Genomic DNA, 21,018 nt, shown 5'->3' with positions numbered 1-21,018 from the left:
AATGCCATCTCTTTAGGGAGGCCCTCCCTCCTTCCCCATTGTTCTCAATCTTATTTTCATGGCATTTGGCACAATTTGGAACTACGCACCCGTTTCTTTGCTTATTTTCTTAATGACTACTCCTACCTCTGCACCCTAAACCCTATGAGGGCAGGGACAGGACAGTGTGCCCCAGGCTGGGTCTCCAGGATATGACATATAGTGAGTGTCCAGTAAATATTAGTCAAGTGAGCGGATAAAAAAAAAACGGGATGATGACGCCCACCCCGGCTGCCCCCCTCCCTGAGCCCTTGGTCCACGGAATCTGGGGTATAGTGAGGCTTCCCCACCCCATGCTCCTGGCTCACCTGCACCCCTCCAGGGAGGTCGCTCTTCTCAAACTGCTTGATGGAAGCCTTTAGCAAGGAGGAGACCTGGTGCAGCTCAGCAAGGAAGGGGTCCAGCTTCTGCACGATGGAAAGCCAGAGTGGGAGTGTCAGCCCGGGCCAGTGAGGCCACCTGCCCACTCCAGGAGGACACAGGGAGGGCATTAGGCAGTGGTTCTCAAACTTCAGCTGCATCAGAATCACCTGGAGGTCTGGAGAAAATCCGGACTGCTGAGCCCCACTCCCGAGTCCCCTGTTTCATTCCTTTTGGGTGGGGCCTGAGAATGTGCACCTAACAAGTTCCCAAGTGATGCCGATGCTGCTGGTCCAGGGACCATACTTTGGGAACCACTGGTGCTGGGAATGAAAGAAGGAGGAGAAAGAAGGCCCCCAAGGGGATCCTTTGGGGAAGGGGAAGGAGCAGATGGGGGAGGGCAGAGTTAGGGGGCGTCTTCTGCTGGGTCCCACTTCGGCCCAGCTTCCCCGCCGACTAGCTGTGAGACCTTGGGCCAATCGCCTAACCTCTTTGTGCCTCGGCATGCTCCTCTGTAAAATGGGATCGCAGTCGTTCCTACCTTAGGGGCTAGCGTGAGGGTGAAACGTGTGCATTTGTGTGAGGTGCTCAGTGTATCCGATTAGCCAACATCATTATCAGTTTCACATTCTGGGTCTACAGGTTAGATGTCATTTCGAGGGAAGGTTTTAAAGTGAAAATACAGTTCAGAGGCCACTGGATTCACCAGAGGGGAACTGGGGGGGGGGGGGCGCCTGTGGGATGAGTAGGAAAGGAGACCACTCAATATATACCCTTTAGTACCATTTGAAGTTTTCACATACTGCCTGTTCAAAAACAGACACATGATAAGCGGGAGAGCACCGGGGCCAAAAACAAATAAACAAAGCACCGCATTAGATTGTTAGTGGAGACGCGTGGTTCTCCCTGGGCGGGGGAGGGGTGATTTCGATCCCCAGGGGACAACAGGCAATGTCTGGAGATGTTTTTGCTTGTCATCATTTGTGAGGTGCTCCTGTCAGAGTGGGTAGTGGCCAGGGACGGTGCTAAGCACGCTGCAGTGCACAAGATCGCTCCCAACAACAAAGAAGCAGCCAGTCCCAAACGTGACTGGGGCCGAAGGTGAGCAGCCCTGGTCTAGGGAAAGTCCAGGGCAGCACTTACGGGCACTGCTTTCTGTGCGAGTTAAGCCAGGAATCTTTTGTGTGTTCTTGTGCCAGCCACCCCCGTCCTGTGTGTCCTCATGTACTAAAGTGGGCATGAAATGCCCCCTCCAGGGTTGTGCGGAGACGAGCCTGAGATCATAGGGAGAAGGAGTTTCCTTATTCCCTCCCGCTTTCAGGAGGGAACGAGTCTGCCTCCCTCACCAGACCCTGAGCTCTCCGAGCTGCGTGGGTCCACAGAACGAATGTCCGTCAATTTCATCGGCACTTAGCGTAGACACAGCTCTTAGCATGCGCCCGACACTCTTCTAAGCTCTTCGCCCACATGAACTCAATTAAACCTCACAACGGCCCCCTCGAGAGGTACTGCCATTACCGCCCATTTTGTAGTGGAGGAAAAGGGCTCAGAGAAGCTATGTGACTTACCCAAGGTCACACAGCAGAGCTGGGACTGGAACCCAGGCAGTCTGGGTGCAGAGCTTGAGCTCCTCATTACTGGACTCTGCACCCTCATCATAATTGTATGTTGGATGACTGTCTCTGGACCTGACGGGGTCACTAGATCCAGGGGGCAGGAGAGTGAAGGGAGGAAGAGAAGGAGTTAGGGTGGGCGGTAAAGGCTTTGAGGGTAGGCACCTGGAAGAATTGCACCCACTCGCTGTGGCAGTAGGGGAAGGGGCCTTCCAGGGCTGTGGGCAGCTGCCCGGGGTCCACGTAGTGGCTGAGAGCTCTCAGTGAGGTCACCACCTCTACCTGCAGATGAAAGAAGACAGTCAAGATGACCAGGGGGCTCAGCGTGGCCACACCTGTTTGAGAAGGGCCTGCCAGATCCCTGCCCCAACACCACTCCATCTGCCACAGGTAAGGCTGGCCCTGGCGTTAAGAGTCGCTTTTCCAGGCAAGGATCTTCTCTGGAAAGTCTGACAAATCAAAATTCAGAATGAGCCCCTGGCTAAGGAATGGTAAATAAACAGCACTCTTACTGCCCCTTCCCCAGCACGTGCCCGAGGCAGACATCATTAATCAATCACCACACTGACTCCCTCTAAGCTGGGCTCTTTCCCAACACAGAACTCCAGGAAATCACACAAATGGATGAAAGCTGACCCTGGTCACGTAACTTGTTTGTTGTAATCCTTGTTCTGTTCTCCAGTGACCCACCAAGGTGCCATCTCCTTCTTGGGGCTGAGAAAGGTCACCAAATCCTGACCATATCCTCTAAGACATGGAGGAGGGACGAGGTGGCTGTTTCTCCCGGACGGTGAAGTTGGAGGTTTATGCTAGGAACAGCTCCAGATACCTAAGCTTGGGATTGGGCAGATTCTGTTTGTTTGGGCCCATCTGTTATCCTCGGTACTCAAAGTGTGGTCCACGGACCAGCAGCATCAACATCACCTAGGAGCATGTTAGAGATGCAGGATCCCAGGCCCCATCCAGGGCTACTTCATTAGAACCAGCACTCTGACAAGGTCCCCAAGGGATTCATTGGCACATAAACCCTTAAAAAGCACAGAGCTTCTGGGATTGCCAGAGAGCGAGCACTAGATGATTGATTTGGCCACACCTGCCACGGCGGCAGGGCTGACAATTGTAACGCCCAGCCTCCACTAGGTCACTCCAGGCGGGTCCCAGCTGGTGAATTCTGCACCCCGGCTCAGCTCAGCCTCCCCCTCACCTGGACGTCAGGCAATGTTTCCAGCTGGAGGGCAGCCTCCTTCTCTCCCAGGTAGAACACAGCACGGATGGAGGCTGGGGCCAGGGCCTGTCAGAGAGAACCGTTTCAGAGGTTCACTGAGCCCCCTGCTAAGACTCAGGCAAACAGCTGGGGCCGGGGGCGGGGGGGGGGGGGGCTCGGCTGGGACGTTTATGTGGTATGTTTGGAAGATGAATGGTTGGAAGTCAGTAGAGCACCAGGTCCAAGCCGAGTTGCAAGCTTCCTAGATGACCAGTCCCCTCTGAGCCTCAGTTTCCCCATCTATAAAGTGAGGAGGGGAAGGAAGAGGAGGGGATCAGACCATAAAGTAAGTGTATGCCAACCTTCCACTTTCTCGCTGCCTAAGCCAGCAACTTACGAACCTCTTCCTTGCTCCTCTGTTCATGAGGCTCATGGGACCTAAGTCTAAGCCCATCCGGGTGGCCACAGAGATCGGTTGGTGGATGAACACCTGAGCTAAGGAGACAGAAAGAAACCTCCTGGGACCTCTGGGAAGCGAATCTCTCACTCTTTCCTACTGGATGGGCTTCAATGAAAAACCATGGGAAGTGAGAACCAGACTGCCACCAGGGCGGGAAGCCTGGCTGAGAATAGCGCCCTCCCAGGAGAACTCGGCCGGAAATGGAGACAGGAACCAGGTTTTGGTGACAATATCTGAGCCCCTGAATCCAGGCATTTAACTTCTGGATTATCAAGTCACGTGGACCAATGAGCTCACTCTGTCTTCAAGACTGGGCTGGGATTTCTGTATCTGCAACGAAGAGTTCCTGCCTGGGGTTTCCGGTCCCAGGTCTGTGCCCCCTGGGGCCCATGAATGTCAAAAGTCACCTGGAGCTCCCAAGCTCCTTGCTAGGCTGAGGCTGTCCGCCTCCCACTCACCTGGGTGGCCTGCAGGGCACTGACCAGACCAGGGTGTGGAGGCTGTTTCCTGGAATCAATCATAACCGCCAGCCCCTTGGTTTTATCTTCAGGCCTGTGGGTGGTAAACGGAATCGGCAGTCTTGCTGGATGGATGGGACTTTCTTGGGGGAAGGACCTCGTGGAAGGGGAGGGGGCTGGCTGCCAGAAGCCTTGATTTACTGGTGAGCTCTTCATCTCGCAAGACGACTGCCCATGGCCACCCCACTCCAGGAAGCCCTCCGTGATCTTTCTCTAGGCAGAGCCCATTGCTTCTTCTTTGGTGTTCCCACAATACCTCACACAGCCCTCTCTCACACCCTAACAATCATAAGCTATCAGCCACCATCCCAGTTGCGGTGGGTGAGTCGCCCAGCATTTACCCCACCCCCTTCCCATGGGCAGAATTCTGGTTTCGCTCAAGAATCCAATTCCTTCCACAGAACAGGTCCCCCAGGCGCTGGTTTCTGATTCGTTGAGGCCGAGAGTAGCGAGCCAATTCCTCTGGCCAATGGTTGCTTTACGTAGGGGTCATGTGACGTGTTTCTGTCCAATGAGGAGTGAGGGGACGTTTGCCGGGGGACTTCTGGGAAAGAGGCTCTCCTTGAAGAGGCTCTTACTAAGAGCTCTAAAGCAGAGACCAAGAGAAATAAATTTCCTCATGAGTAAAGACATTTCGAATTGGAACTTGTTACTTGCAGCCAAAACGCTGTCACTGGTTCATTCTGTACTTGTCAGCGATTACGTTAGGATTTCCCAAACTGGCTCAATGGTCAGGAGTTGTTAAAAATATCGATTCCCCACCTCCGCCCCTACCCCGAGCCCCCAAACGTCTGGCCCAGCACGTACAGGGTGGGGCAGGGCGTCTGTGTGGTTCCAAGTGCCCTTGGCCATCCTGATGATCAGGCAGGTTGGGAAAATAACCCCCAGTGCCTTCCAGCCTTATGTCCAGCCAGTTCATAGATAAAACCAGAGATCGCCAGTGTGGAGGTGGGGTTTCGGCACTGCCGTAGTATCTGGTCACCACGGTAAGTTGTTTCATCTTGCCGAAAGCCAATTTTCCCATCTGTAAATGGGGAGAATGGTAGTTTCGGCCCTGCGGGGCTGCGGTGAGGACCGATGAATTCATGAGCGTAAGGCACTCAGTGACTGCTGTAGAGTAAGAGGAATATAAATGTCTCCCGTTGCTATTCCCCTAGAAGGGAAACTGAGGCACAGAGCAGCAACATAGCAGACAGTGAGAAGAGGCTCTTGGAGATGAAGCCCCTGTGTTCATGTCCCACACCTCACCTGCCTCTGGCTGTGTTCGTGCTGGGAGAGCGGTCTGTTTCCACACCTGCCTTGCCACCAGCCTGGAGGCCCCTGGAGGGCAGCGGCCGATGTGAGGAGTCAGAGGCTCTGGCATGTCCCAGTGTGAAGCTGGGCCCAGTACCCCACAGTTTACACTGGCCATCGGAGTCCACTTGGTGTTTCCTTTTGATCGGGTGAGTCTCAGAGGGGGAGGTTACCGCCCCAAGGTCACATGGCAAGTTGGTGGGATTCCAGGGCTCTGTTTACCACACTGGCCACTTCTCAGCACAGAAGAGGGGGTCCCATCTCCCCCCTCAGGCCAGAAAATCCACACCACTTTGGAGAAGAGGAAGAAAAAGCTCAATGGCCAGCAGGTGGCAGTGATAGCTCCCATGAGATGGAGCACGGGGAGAAGGTTCCAAAGGGTTCCACGAGTCTCTCCACCCCCTACCCCTAGCTGCACAACCTCTAGATTGGGTTGGGGTCTATCGCCACGGTCCTGAGCAGACACCACTTCTGAGACCCTCCTAGCCGGGGACTGGGACTCGCGAGGAAAAATGGTGACTTTCCCCAGCCGGTCCAATGTGACGTCTGAACGGTGGGGGAGGAGAGGTATTAGCATCAGCCTGGATCGCCCATTACTCACAACTTCTTTCTTTCACTCTCTTACTCATCCACGCATTCACACCCATTCGCTCTTTATTTGTTCAACAGTATTTATGATTATCACCTGCCAGCTCAGTTATGACCTCTTCGGAGATGCCCTCCTTGATTTATTTCCCAATTGAAATTAGTCACCCACCCTTCCCACTCTACAACCGTGGTTCTCCAAATGGGTCCCTGGCCAAGCAGCATGAGTAGAATCAGGACATTTGTTAGAAATGCAAATTCTCAGGCCCAAGACCTAGCGGCTCAGAAACTTGGGGTGTGAGCCGGTGATGTGTTTTTAACAGTGCTCAGGGTGACTCATGCATGCTCGGGTTTGCGAGCCACTGATCTACAACATCCCCCCGTTTTCTTCACCACACAGACCCCCCTGAGCGCTTCTTTTCCATGCTGTTTCTTGCACTCCATCCACCTCCCCATCAACCTGGGAACCCCCTGATGGCAGGGACTAAGTTTGTCCTGCTTTACCCCACCCCCCTGTCACCCCAGCATCTGGCTTGGGACTGGCTCTGGGAACAGAAGTTCCTGGGGTCTCTCCCTTCAGTCCCTGGTCCTGGGCTCTGGGCCAAGAAATTGACGGGGGACAGAGCGACCAGCTGGCCCGACCCCTTACCTGGGGACAGTGCACAGGTAGGAGAGCAGCTTGGTGACTTCCGAGGCCGTGCACCACGGTGCCTCCCAGGCCCCCTCGGTGGTTGACACCAGAAGCAGGCGCCTCCCGGCCCTGTCCCGACCACCTGGAGGAGAGAGGACACACGTGAGCAGCGAGAACTTTGGTGGAGCCCTCACTCCAGGAATCTGCTCTGGGGCCTCCGGGTCTCTCCACCTGGGATACCCTTTCTCTCGTCCCCCATGAAGTCTGACCTCTTAGTCAGCCTTTAAGACCCAGCTTGAATGCCACTTCATCAGAAAAGCTGTCCCTGAATGCCCCCTCCGCATGCAGAATTAGCCTCCCCCTCTGTGGACCCTGCACAGGGCACCCTGGGAGGCACAGCTCGCGGAACAGACTGCAGCCACGTGGATGGGTTCAAGTCTCAGCTCTGCACTGACTCACTGTGTGTCCTTGGGCTCGTCAATGTGCCTCTGAGCCTGTTTCCCCATCTGCTAAATGGGGAGAATAAAATGCTGAGCTTATTAGGTGATTTCGAGGACTAAAGGAGACAGCTCCTGAGAAGGACGCTGAGCCGAGGGCTCGGTGACAGCGGTTGTTATAAGGATCATCATCCTGTCCTCGTCTCTGCCCCCCGCATGGTTGGTATGCAGCCACGGCCGCCAGCTCACTATTTACTGTTGCAGACTTTTACCCACGGCTTGTCCACAGACTATTTCCTGTTCCGGGAATCGGGGCTGTGTGACCCACTCTCCCCACGGGGGTTGAGGGTCCGGGGTCCGGGGAATCAGCACGGCCCGGTCGCACCGGGGCGAGGGAGAAGGACGATGGGAATAAGAGGCTCAGACCTGTGGAAACGGGGCCTGTCTCACACTCAGGGCTCAGAGCCCTGCCCCACCCCCAGAGTCGCCTCACACAGAACTTTCCTGCACTGGTCACCCCCACTCCACGTGGGCACAGCCCTCTACAGTGTGTAAGTGTGTAAGACCCTTTGTGGCTCGTGAAGTCTCAGACATAGACTTAACTACCTTCACAAGTGCTGTCATACACAGGGGTGCAGACCTCGAACTTTGCACCCCAAACTTTGAGGGGTGCCTCTCAAACTTCCATGTGCCTGAGGATCCTGCTAGAACGCAGATTCTGACTCACCGGGCCTGGGAGTCTGCATCTCTCCGTAGCTCCAAGGAAATGCCGACATAGTTGGTCCCCAGACCACACTTTGAGTAGCAGAGGGCTCAAGTACTCAGAACATTACCCACGGGGACACAGCTATCTGTTCATGTGTCTGGTTCCCCACGAAGCCCTGCCTGGGGTAGGGCCTGCACACCACCAGGGCTAACTGAGCACCCAGATGCTGGCTGGGTCTACTTGAGCCATGGGCAGCTGTCCCCCGATCTGCTTAAGATTCTCTCCCTCCCTCTCCCTCTGCTCCTCGCCGGCTTGAGCTCTCTCTCTCTCTCTCTCTCTCAAGTGAAAAAAAAAAATGCTGGGATGCCTGGGGTGCCTGGGTGGCTCAGTCAGTTAAGCATCCGACTCTTGATTTCAGCTCGGGTCGTGATCTCATGGTTCATGAGTTTGAGCCCCGTGTTGGGCTCTATGCTGACAGTGCAGAGCCTGCTTCGGAGCCTCTGTCTCCTCCTTTCTGCCCCTCTCCTGCTCGTGCTCTCTCTCTCTCTCTCTCAAAAATAAATAAACGTTAAGAAAAAACTGTTTCACTTTTCTGCAGCATTATTCACTCCCAGTTCGGGGGGAAATGGTATGTGATCTAACTGGCAAGCAATTTAGAGCATTTTTTTCTAATACTGAAACACATACGAATGTATTCTTAAGTAGCATACAAAATGGACAGAAATTTTAAAGACGGAAAAGATTTCAAAGATATGTGCAGAGCAACTGAGAGCTGGGGGTGAGGTCTCAACCCCTGGGACCCTGTTCACTTTCTTCTGCATCCGGGGTTTCTCTGCAACAACTCTGAGAAGCCCTCTCCAAAGGCCTGGGCCTGCGGTCGGCAGAGTTATGGCTCCAGAGATGCCCACGTCCTAATCCCACAGCCTGTGAGTAACGCCAGCTTACCGGACAAAGAGACTCTGCAGATATGATTAAAGCAGGACCTCCAGTTGGAAGATTAGCCTGGGTCATGCACTCTAGTCACATACTCTAATCTAATCATGGGATCCTTAAAAGCCGAACACCTTCCCTGGCTTCAGGCGGTCAGAGAAAGGTAGGAAGACAGATGGGTAATGTACCAGCACATCTTATGCTGGTGCGACTGGTCCGGGAGAGAAGAGGAAGGTGAACACGTAGGGAGGAGAGAAGAATCTTGCTGGAGGGATGTCTCTAAGTAGGTGAGTAGCAGCGGAGCACCGGCGAGGGCTCACCTGTTCTAGAACGCTGGCTGTGCAGAGACCAAAAGGTAGCTACGTGGGGCAGCAGGAGTTTGTAGCCTCTTTTGGGTTGCTTCTCCTTGATCATTGAGAGAGGAAGGTTCTGGGCTGAGAGGAAAGCTGAGGGAGGCAGTGGGGAAGGTCAGAGAAGTGGAGTGCAAAGTCATCGATGAGGCTGGTGGGGGAATTCACTTAGGACTCGGGAGGTGAGGGGATCCACAGCACCACAGGGCCCCATGGCCGGTCAGCGGTCACTAGTCTGACGGGCCACCGGTCAGCGCTGTTGTGTGAATCCCAGGCTTTGTCCAGCTATGAGGGTGCGGGTCGGGAACAGGCAGGGAGCTGGACTTAATGGAGGGCCGGGATGTATCCAGGGAAGCTGGCAGGTGGCAGGGAGAGGCTAAGGGCCTGTGAGTGAAAGGGAGAGATTGTAATGAGCCTGGGATCTACGCTGGGAAGGAGTGAGCACAGGGTGGAGGTGAGGAGGGACAATGAGAAGGCAGTCAGACCGACAGGTTGAGGGCCTGGGGGACCAAAAGATGGTTAAAATTGGGCCAGTGGGGGAGCAGGGAAGAGGGGCAGTATGGTGTAATTACAGAGGTGGCTGTGGCACGAGTCGCTGGGGGAGCGAGGACAAGATCACCGAAGACGAGGGGGTCAAGGGAGGAACTGGAAGGAGCATCTACATGGAAAATATTCATTCACTCAGCATATGCCTTTTGAGCACCTACTATGTACCAGAACCTGCTCCAGGCACTTGGGACCCATCAGTGTATGTTGCAAGTCCCAAAATTACAACAAGAGTCATTGTGGAAAGAGTGACGGTGAGCCAGGTCCTGTCTGCTGCTTCTCCTTTCACACAAGGAGGAGCCTGAGGCTCAGAGAGGGCAAGTGACTCTTCCAAGGTCACACAGGAAGCTGACAGATCTGAAATTAGAATGGTCTCCCACCTCCCAGAGCAGGGCCCTTCGGTGGATAAAATCTGAGCGCTTGGAACGTGACAGCCCTAAAAGGACTGTGAGATCCTTTGTGTGCAATTAATATGGGGAAAAAACAGCATGAGCTTCAACAAAGATGACCAGGAAGAAGACAGACAGTGCTCCCCTAGGAGCTTCGAAAAGACACAGCACTGTCCCGGATCCTGCAGAGATGCCGAAGTCTATAAGGTAAAATAGAATTTCAAGACAGTAGGTCCAAAGACCACTGTGGTCTCTCTTAACCCCAGGCATTTGCACATCCTGCTCCTTTTGTCTGGAACACTGTTCCCACCCCTTCACCTGGATAACACCTACTCATACCACAGGACTGAGCTCTATATTGCTTCCTCCTTCCTCCCTGACCTCTCCTCCACCCCAAGCCTGGGCCACGGTGCACATCTGTCCTCCCACAGAGCCCTGTACTGCCCCACAGCTGCGATATGTTTACACGGGGTTGTAATAACCTGCTGTAAAAACCTGTCGAATTTTCTCTACCACTAGAATATAGCCTTCTTGAGAGCAGAGCCCACATCAGACGTGTTCCCTGCTGAGTCCTCAGTGCTAAGCCCAGAGCCTAGCTGTACACGGCAGGTACTAAAAAAATATTTATTGCAAAGATGCATAAATATTAAACAGGAGTGATAACACCGTCTGTATTGGATGCGGGTAACACCCCACTCCGATCCCTTTGCCAGACCAGACTACCCATCCCCCAGAGGCGGTTGGCCGTTGGCTGTACTGGCTCACAGATGTTCCCTTCTCTGGAGAATTGCCCCCAACTGAACTGGATCATGGGCTCAGGCAGCATTCATGCATCCTGGATCATGCACCCCCATCCCAGGATCAGCCTGGGGTGAGGACCAACGGACCAAGCCTACAAAAGCCCAGCCCCCTACACCTTAAAATGGAACCAGCTCCGTGGTATGAGTTGATGCTCCTCATGGGGTCAGGCCACATCCTTGCTTAGCTCCTCCCCTGCCCTGTCCTGCTTCGCCCACTCCCCTTCTCCTGAGAGCAACCTTCAACAAATCGTTTTCCCAAGGAGCTCTGTCTCAGGCCCTGCTTCTACGGAACTGACCTAAGACACCTGGCTGCCTCACTGAAAGTAGGATGGATGGCTGGATGGATGGATGGACGGGTATCTAGAAATTGCTTCATAGAATCCAAGTCCTTCGCTGGAAAAATGAAGAACCTGAGTCTCAGAGAGGCTTGGCCCCGAACACAAGCCTCTAGGACTTTCCCTGTCTCTTCCACACCCACCAACACCAGGATGCTCAGAGGCCACCCTAGCCCCCCCCCCCCCCCCCCCACCAGCACCCTCCCCTTCACCTCCAGCTGCCCTGCGACCCCCAAGACCTGGCAGGCAAGCCATCCTCGACTGGAGGATCTCCACACTCAGGGCCCCAATCCTAGGCTCAGGCCCTGGGGGCTCCTCATCCAGAGGGACTTCTGGGAAGCCGGCCTTTTCCCCAGTCCGTGGGCCTGAGTCAGCAGCCGGGCCAGATGTTTCGGTCTGAGTCTTTCCAGCTGGGGATGAACGACAACAAAGAAAAGGGTATTAATCCTCTGGGTTTTCCCAAAGGAAATGTCTTCTCTTTCACCTTCTGACTGATGATGAAGCTTCCGGCTGTTGATCTCCTACTGGGTGGCCAGCGTTGTGCTAAGCTCCTTACCTCTGGCGTGTCTTTGAACCTCAAAACGACTCTGGGAGGCAGGTGAGGCCCCCACTGCACAGAGAAGGAGCCCTTGATCAAGGCCACCCAGACCCAGCTGGGTGCGGACTCAGGCCGACTCAACCCAAGCCAGTTCCAGACCCATGAGACCTCAAGCCTCTCGACATGCCACCTGTGCACCAAATCCCCGAGACTGAGCCAGTTCAGAGGGGCTCCGTCCCTGGCGACCGGCGCCACCTTGTCGCCTGGTCACATCCAGAGAACAGCACCCCCGTCCGGCTGAGCGAGCGGACACCTTACCTTTCCCCACGCGCTTGGCTCGGTTGGTCGTGGGAGACGAGGGTGAACGCAAAACTTTCCAGGGCCTGTCGGGCTGGAGGGAGGCTTTCTCTGGGGGCCCAGGAGCTGGCCTCTGCCCTTTCAAGAGGGAGAATCTGAGCCCAGAAGTAGGGGATGTAGAAGAGGAGGTATTCTGACTGGGGCCAGTCTCAGGCTTGGGAAGTCTCCCGTGCCCCTGTGTGGCCCTCTCTTCCAACTTGGTTTCAGGGGCTGGAGCCGCAGGAGGGGAAGCCGAGCACAGGTGCAGGGAGGACGCTCGTTCTGGTGCAGGCCTGAGTTGCGCCATGTTTTCTGGGCTTCCCAGAGGTTCCTGCATCTTGGAGGAACCACCTGCCTCAAGGCCAGAGGCACAGGGCGGTGGCTCCTCAAGGGCGCGGAGGTAGGGCTCCTGGGGCTGGGGTTCTGAGTCCTGGGTGGATGCGTTAACTTTATAGTTGACCTTTCTCCTCGAGCCCAACCTGCAGGGCTCCTCTTCTGAGCTTGCTGGCTTCTCACAAGCCCATTTTTCCAAGGAAGGTCCCTCTCTGGCCCCTGAGAGGGGCGGCATCCTTTGAGAGAGAAGGATTTCCTTAGTTCTGGATGGTTCCTCCAGTGCCCCCAAAGGACACCCACTGGACGTCTCCACTTCCCTACTGGGAGGCCCTCCTCTGCTCTCCAGGAGGGCCACATAGTCTCCTTCTAAGTCCTGGCTGGCCACATCGTCCATCCTAAAGGCCACCTCCCCCGGCCTGGCTTGTTCCACCTTGATGAGTCCTGGGTACTTGTTCCCATATGTCCTGCCCTTACCCTTGGCCAAGCTCCGGGCAAGCAGTCCCTGGCTGCCTGAGGGCCTGGGCTGATGAGGCTCTGGAGGGCTGCTCAAATCGAGGGCCTCTAACTCGAGGGACCCCCAGGCCCGGGAGAGGACGTTCACTGCTTGGGGTCTGTCATCCACAAACTCTGGGCTGGCTATCTTGGTCCAGGGCACAGGGGCAATCCCATCTTCGGAAGCTACCAGGCAGTTGTGCAGAGGGCTTCCATCAAAGTCACTGTTGATGGCCTCCAGCCACGTTTGGGTGAAGAGTGTAGGGTAGGATGACGCGGGAACAGGCTTTGCGTCCACCGTGCGGAGGTCCAAGGAGAGGCACTTGACCATGATGCAGACGGACTGCTCCTCCTGGGGCTCCACTTGGAGGTAGAAGTCTCCCTGGCGCAATAAGAGGGGGTTGAGGGGGGCCAGGTGCACCACGACCTCATCTCGCAGGCACAGTGGCCAGCCCTCATGCAGGAAGAGGCAGTGTGAGTACGGGGCCTGTGGACAGAAGGGCGATGTCAGAGAGCCCCGCCCTGAAAGACCTTGCCCCTGCCCGCGGGTCTGCTTCCTTCCCTCTCCCAGATGGACTCGAGCAGGTCAGGCAAGAGAGGTGCCTGGCCTCTAAGAGGCACAGCACCTAAGGACAGCCCGTCTCTTGCAAGTCACACAAACCTGAGAGTGGGTGCCTTCTCTTGCCTCGCCCTAGTCCCGGCCATGACCTTGAAAACGCTTGCTAGCCTACTAGCCCAAGGGAGAAAAGCTCTGCGTGGCAGGCACCCATTAGCAGGTGCCTTTCCCATGAAGACCGTTCTGCTCGGGTCACAGTCCCTTCTCCCCACCTATTTGAAACCTCTCTCAACCTCGCTCAAGTCTGAGCCCTCCATTTTGGAGCCAGGAGACGTGCGTTCCAAGGTCTGAATCACTACTTTGTACAGATGATATAACTGCTTCCAGCCTCAATTTTCTTATCCGCAAATAGGAATAACAATATGTATCATATGATTGGGTTGGCAGGAGGATTAAGTAAGATTATGTATGTGTGTGTGTGTGTGTGTGTGTGTGTGTATGCCTGGCATACACTACTTAAGTGGATGTTCAACAAACATTAATTTCCTCTCCTCTCGACATTTGCCCTTTGAAAGATTGTGGGAGTTTTCAATTAAAAAATAAAACAGTCTGGGGGCGCCTGGGTGGCTCAGTCGATTAAGCGTCCGACTTCAGCTCAAGTCATGATCTCATGGTTGATGAGTTCGAGCCCCATGTCAGGCTCCATGCTGACAGCTCAGAGCCTGGAGCCTGTTTCGGATTCTGTGTCTCCTTCTCTCTCTGCCCCTCCCCTGCTATGTTCTGTCTCTTTCTGTCTTAAAAAAAAAAAAAAAAAAAAACATTAAAAAATTAAAAAAAAAAAGTAATAAAGCAGTCTAAGGGCACCTGGGTGGCTCAGTCGGTGAAGCGTCCAACTCTCGACTTTGGCTCAGGTCATGATCTCATGGGTTGGTGGGTTCAAGTCCCACATCGGGCTCTGTGCTGACAGCTCAGAGCCTGGAGCCTGCCTCGGATTCTGTGTCTCCCTCCTTCTCTGCTCCTCCCCCCCTTGGTCTCTCCCTCTCTCTCAAAAGTAAATTAAAAAATTTTTAGAAAATAAATAAAATAAAATAAAACAGTCCAGGGGCGCCCCGGGTGGCTCAGTCAGTGAAGCGTCCAACTCTTCATTTTGGCTCAGGTTATGATCTCACAGTTCGTGAGATTGAGCCCCGTGTCAGGCTCTGTGCTGACAGCCCGGAGCTTGCTTGGGATTCTGTCTCTCCCTTGCCCTCTGCTCCTCCCCTACTCAAACAAAACTTGAAAAAAAAAAAAAATAACACGGTCACTTACTGCATTTATACCATTCTATAATTTTTTTTAATGTTCTTTTCGAGAAAGAGAGATAGAGAGAGACAGAGCGTGCAAGTAGGGGAGGGGCAGAGAGAGAGGGGGACAGAGAATCCAAAGTGGGCTTTGCAATGACAGCAGAGAGCCAGATGCTGGGCTCAAACCCACGAACCGTGAGATCGTGACCTGAGCCAAAGTCAGACGCTTAACTGGCTGAGCCACCCAGGCGCTCCACACCCCCCCCCCCATTCTCTAATTTTTAGGCAAAGAGATTACAGAGAGGTCAAAACGATACTGAGAGAAAGGTCAGGAAATCTGACCCTGCCACTAACTTGCTGGATGACCGTGAAACAAATCATTCCATTATTCTGGGCCTGAATGTGTATTGTTTCCTGGTTTATGATCTACTTACTTCCTTGTTTATGTCCCTTTCCTGGGCAACAACGTGGCAGGTGAGGCGAAACTGAAAAAAAGCTTTGTTTACACAGAAGGTGCCAGCAATTCTCTGTAGAGACACGGCAGGGCATCCAGGAGCCCTTCTGAACACAACGATCCCTCTTGGTGGGACCGCTCCACTGGGTGGTGCGGGACCCGCGTCCAGCAGTGACCCCACGTGGCAACAACAGCCCCGCCAGACTGACAACAGGTCTCTCGCTACCTGGCTTTTGGAAAAGGGTCGGATTCCTGCGGATTGAGTAGAACCCGGATAATCTTATGTAATCTGGATGTGTCGGGGCGGGGAGACCTCCACACGACGACGCTGACGTTCCCGCTAATGAAGCAGGTGCTTCCTGGGACTATGAACTGGGGGAAATATCAAGAACCGAGTGTATTTGTACCCCAAGTTGATACGCCGGTTCACGTCAGTGACACTGTAAGTTCAGCTGCCTCGGGGAAACTTCACATCCATCGACCCCATGAGTCCGTGAGTTCCTCCACCACTTTCCTTTAGTGCTCTGTTGTTGACAACGTGCTGTCCCTCACCGTCTCATTGAACGAGGCCTGACAACCCGGCCGTAGTTTGCAAACGGCAACGCACCATAGAGATGATGGTTATGATCGTCTTATCTGAACGTCGCAGTAACTCAGTGGGGCAGGGAGTTCAGGCATCACTGTCCTCACTTTAGAGACGAGGAAACTGAGGCTCAGGGGGCGTGAGGCTCGGACACCTGTGTCTGTCCCTAATCCCCACGGGACTTCATCTGAGGGTGCTGGCTGCCTCTGGGTGCTGGCGGTTACAAGGACAGACTGAAGCTGACGCATTACTTCCAAGGGAGAGAGGCAAGAGTGTGATAGTAAACGCCCAACAGCTACTAAGCACTCACTGCCCGCCACGCTCCGTGCTAAGCTGCGCGCATCATCTCTGTGAGGTAGGGGCTGTGTTATTAACATTCCCACTTTCCCATTAAGGAAAGTGAAGCTCAGACAGGCGACACGGACCACCCCCCCCCCCGCCCCCAGCTCCACAGTGACGGAGGCTGGATTTGAACCTGGGGCACCTGACTCCTGAAACCAAAGTATTGCTCCCACCCCTGGCTCGGAGGTGATAGGGAGTCACCTATAATTATAATTAAAGTCGCCTGTCGTTGAAAATAGAGAAATTAAAACGTTGTGACCCTTGTTCCCGGGAGAAACAGGGAAGGAGATCGTGCAAATGCAGTTTTAATGACCAGAAAAGGGAAGCGGGAGTTTCTAAAGCTTGCCACGGGGAAGGCGTCAGGAGGGGAAGGACGTACGGGAAATAGTGTCGGGGTGGATATGTGGGAGTCGGCAGCACAAGCTCGGTGAGTCTTCCCTCTGCAGTAACCATGACTGTACGTCACTGTTTCTCTGTATCAGGAACCATCCTGAGCACGTGAGATGAAAGGTCCCACATCTCTAGTTCTGGCTCCAAAACCCGAGCTTTTAGCTACTGCCACATTCCATTTCTTTCTACCACTGCAATGATGCACACAGCCTCTGCTCTTACTTTTTGTGCCTGATGTATGGTGTCCCTGACGCACATCAGCCAGCAGGACCTTTTGGGACCCTCTTAGTGATTCCTGAGGCTGGAGCCACAGGGGACCGAGCAATCCTGTGGAGGGTGTGCACAAGTTCCTGGGTGTGGTCTCCAACAGCCTGTCCCCACCCTTACAACAGTCACCACGTCTGGCCATAGATGTAGGGGTATGATTCAAGCCTGGCCAATCCTGCTATCCCATTTCTCTGGCTGCAGTGATTGGCCCAGGGATGGACATAGAACCCAAGCCTGGCCAATCAGGATCCTTCCTTGCAACTTTTCTATCTGCTGTTGTTGGGGAAAAGTTCTTTCTCCTCCCCAGGACAAGATTTGAACCCAGAGCTGCCCTGGGCTCCAGGCGTGTGGAGACAGCCTATAAGAATGATGTTGGCAAGGGCCGCCTGGGTGACTCAGTCAGTTAAGCATCTGACTTCGGCTCAGGTCATGATCTCGCAGTTCGTGGGTTCGAGCCCCGCGTCGGACTCTGTGCTGACAGCTCGGAGCCTGGAGCCTGCTTCGGATTCTGTGTCTCCCCCTCTCTCTGCCCCTCCCCTGCTTGTATGCTGTCTCTCTCTCTTCCTCTAAAAAATAAATAATAAACATTAAAAAAAAAAAAAGAATGATGTTGGCAAGCAAGGAGAAGCAGAGACAAGAGACAGAAACCCCTTAAGGCATTTGATAGGTGCATCAACTCGGGGCTGAGACCGATTACCTTGTCCCGGTCTGAGTAAAGAACGGGTTATTTGCAGCCAATGAGCCCTACCTAAAACACTTTTCTTTCCACTTTGCCTTAGAGAGGCCTCCCTGAGATCTGGGTTCAAAGGGGTCTGCTGGGAAGAAAGTGAGTCCTGAGGCCTCAAGGGCTCCAGGAAAGATCTGGAACATTCTCTATTTCCACTGAAGCTGACCCGCTTCGGCCAAGGCAGCCTGGTGTTGCCCACAATGCCAGCCCCAGGGCAGGCTCCGAGGGGCCATCACGCAGGGATGTCTTTTATCCAGGACTTCCTCCTGGATAAAAGCATAGGCGTGATGGGCTCCTAGAAGCCAGAGAGCAGAGGGTCAAATGAACCTCCCGTTCCACTGGGGGGCTGAAGTCTCCCTTGGGCGAGCAGTGGTACCCGGAGAACCACCCCGTGTCCTCGGTTCCTGCTCTGAGACAAGACACGCACCGACCCGCTTCCTTCTCTGCTCAGCGCCAGCCCCGCGGTTCTGGGAGAGCGTGTCCCCCGGCCCCACTGTCCCTTCCAACTTACACAGGCTGCTTCACGCACTTGCTCACACAGGCGCTTGGCAGGAATGAGGAAATCCAGGAGGAAGCTCAGCCCATCCCCCTGGAAGTCAGAATCCAGGAGACGGAATACCTGCCCCAGGATGGTGGGCGCTGTGGCCTCAAAAGGGGGATAGAGGCCCGCCAGGGCGTGCTGAATGGCTGTGTCCAGGGACGGGGGGTCCTGTAGGGGATAGGAGGAGAGTGTGAAAAGTGACAGTGGCAGCAATAATAAGGGTAGTGGCCACTTGCCATGGCCTTCCGGGCCCCATATGACCGAGGCCCCTGACCTCCCCTGCACCCCTCAATCATGTCCTCCAGCCACACTGGCCTTCTTTCCTGTTCCTCAAACACAGCGGGCACCGTTCCACCTCAGGGCCTTTGCACCGGCTGCTCCCCCTGCCTAGAATACTCTTCCTCGAGATATCCTCACTCCCTCACCTCCTGCAGGTCTTTGCTCAAATGTCACCCACAGGCTCAAGGCCGAGTGGAGGAAGAGTAAGGGGGATTCAGGTCAGGGGCCGAAGGAAAGGGGAGCTCAGCGTCCATAAGTCCCACCACCTGACAGATCTGCAGACCTTGTCTGAAGCCGAGCGGTCAGTGAAGCCCAACCTGTAGTCGACACGCAGGTGCGTCAGCATGTGGGTGCGTGAGTGATAATAAATAATTGTTGCTTTTTACCACTGAGTGTAGGGGTGGTTTGTTACACAGCGGTAACTGATGAATGGAAGTTACTGTAGCTGCCTTGTGAGTTCCTATATCCAGACTCACATAACCAGGTGCCTCCTGGATGCCTCCCCTAGATGTCCATCGGGCACAGATCATCAACACGTCAAACCCAACTCAATACCTCCCTAAACCTACCCTTCCCCCATGTCCCTACCTCAGTGATGGCCCCACGGTCCACTCAGACTCCCAGAACTCTGCTCATCATCCCGCCCCTCCTCTTGCCTCCTCTATTCACACACAATCCTCAGCCCTGTCCTCCTATACCTGTCTCACCTCCAGAGTTCACCAACTTGCCCACTCAACCCTGTTGCCCTGTGCCCGCCCTGACTCAGGCCTCTGGCTCTCCCACTCAATCCCCTCCTCATTGCCGTCCAATCTCTAGGCTGCCTCACTTCCAACCATGCTAGACCAGGACCCCACAGTGACTTCCTCAAATGCAAAGCTGATCACGGATGTAACATGCTCAAAACCCTCAAAGGCTCCCTCCCCACGGCCTTCAGGAAAGCACTGGCCTCCAGGCATTCAGGTCCCCTGTGATCTTGGCATCCCATACTCAGCCTCCCCACCCCCTTCCCGCCCAGCCTCTCTGCCTCTCTCATGCTTCAGCCACGGTACATCCTCTCACTCACCTCTGGGCCTTTGCACATGCTGTACCTTCCTCCTGGGATGCCTTCCACTTCCACTCCCTCTCCACCTGGCTAACTCCCTCTCACCCGTCAAGATTTGGGTCAGCCCTCATCTGTTCCATGGGATTTTCTCTGACTTCCCTCTCCCACACCACCCGAGTCAGGCGCCCCCTTTCCTGGGCTTCGATGGTGCCCCTATCATAGCAGTTTCCACCCTGATTGTCATCCCCCTCAACGACTCTAGACTCCCTGAGGACGGGAAAGGTAAGCCGAATAATGCCCCCCGCAAAGGCGCCCGTGACCTAATCTCCAAAACCTGTCCATATGCTACCTCACAAGGCAAAGAGGAATTGAAGCTTCAGATAAAATAATCATTGCCAATCAACTGGCCTTAAAATAGGGAAGGTTTCCTGGATTTTCCAGGTGGGCCCCACGCAATCGCAAGGGTCCTCCAAAGCGGGAGAGGTACCGGAGAGGTGAGCGTCAGGGGGGAATGTGATGAAAGAAGGATCCGAGAGATGTGATGTCTCTGGCTTTAAAAACAGAGGACGGGCCAAGGAATGCAGGCTGCCCCTAGATGCTGGCCCTCCTTTGGAGTCTCCTGGAAAGAATGCAGCTTGCCGACCCCTCCATTTAAGCCCAGCGAGCCCCGCGTTGGACTTCCGATCTACAGGACCGTGAGGCAATAACTGTGTGTTGCTTTAAGCTACCAAGTCTGTGACCACCCTCAGCAGCGACAGAAACTACCAGAGCAGGCACTGGCTCCTCTTCATCTGGGGTCTCCCGTTCCTGGCACGGGGCCTGGGCCAACCTAGGGGCTGAGTCGATGTTGTGGGAGGACAAACAAAATGTCCCTCTCTGAACCACAACGTTTTCCATCTGTAAAAACAGCTTGGACAAGACCAGAGGCTTCTGACCAAGTGTAATAGAACCCATGGGTTAAGGTTTTCAACTCTTAAAAAGCCTAATGGAAGCCAGGCTGGGTGGCCCAGACTCATTGCAAGCTCTGGGTCCATCTGTCACGGAGGGATGTAAAGGAAGCTGAGAATAAATAAGATTCCCGCGCAAAGGAGCTTACTTAAGACAGAAAAATCACTTTTTTTTTTTTTTTTTTTTTTTTTACAAATGAGGTCCCTTGAATCGGGGAGATTAAACAGGGACTTTGAGGAGGAGGAACATGGCACTACTCTACCTCAGTAAGAGTCCAATGCCAGGAGGCTGTAAAACAGGGACGCTAGCCCATGGCGTTTGGACAAATGTCCCTGTCACCGTTCTGTCCCCAGCACCCACACAGCGTAGGGCCCCCATTACTCTCTGCAGGAGGAATGAATGAATGTCTGCAACCCCCATTCTGAAGGAAGGAGGGTTTTGCCCCCGACGTGGCAGAAACCCAACGGGGATGATGTATTGCAGGCAGGCACTTGATGACAAAACTGCTATTTTCAGTTGGAAGGGCTATTTTCACGCTGAGGGGCCAGGTAAGGGGGGAGGTGGACGTCTTCGGTTTGGCAGAGTAAGGAAAGGCTCCTCTGGCCTGGCGACCTCTCCTAATGCTCTTCCCCTCCAAAGCAACGCCAAACCCTAATAGTTACCCCCTCACCCATGCAATCATGAGGACGGCAGTGGGAATGGGGACCCAGA

General features: G+C 54.3%; 1 protein-coding gene across 1 annotated transcript in view; it reads right to left on the bottom strand.

Annotated features, from left to right (window-relative positions):
• Positions 1–19,153, bottom strand: part of KIAA1755 (KIAA1755 ortholog) — a 30,841-nt gene extending 11,688 nt beyond the window's left edge. The window contains 9 exon segments of the mRNA XM_049650395.1: positions 348–446; positions 2,178–2,294; positions 3,217–3,303; positions 4,135–4,228; positions 6,722–6,845; positions 11,436–11,606; positions 12,053–13,382; positions 18,009–18,325; positions 19,144–19,153. Coding sequence (XP_049506352.1) covers positions 348–446; positions 2,178–2,294; positions 3,217–3,303; positions 4,135–4,228; positions 6,722–6,845; positions 11,436–11,606; positions 12,053–13,382; positions 18,009–18,325; positions 19,144–19,153 — 2,349 coding nt within the window.
• Positions 19,154–21,018: the final 1,865 nt, after the last annotated feature.

Source organism: Panthera uncia (assembly GCF_023721935.1).
Source record: "Panthera uncia isolate 11264 chromosome A3 unlocalized genomic scaffold, Puncia_PCG_1.0 HiC_scaffold_11, whole genome shotgun sequence".
NCBI classification, from domain to species: domain Eukaryota; kingdom Metazoa; phylum Chordata; class Mammalia; order Carnivora; family Felidae; genus Panthera; species Panthera uncia.
This window is presented reverse-complemented; position numbering and strand designations above follow the sequence as displayed.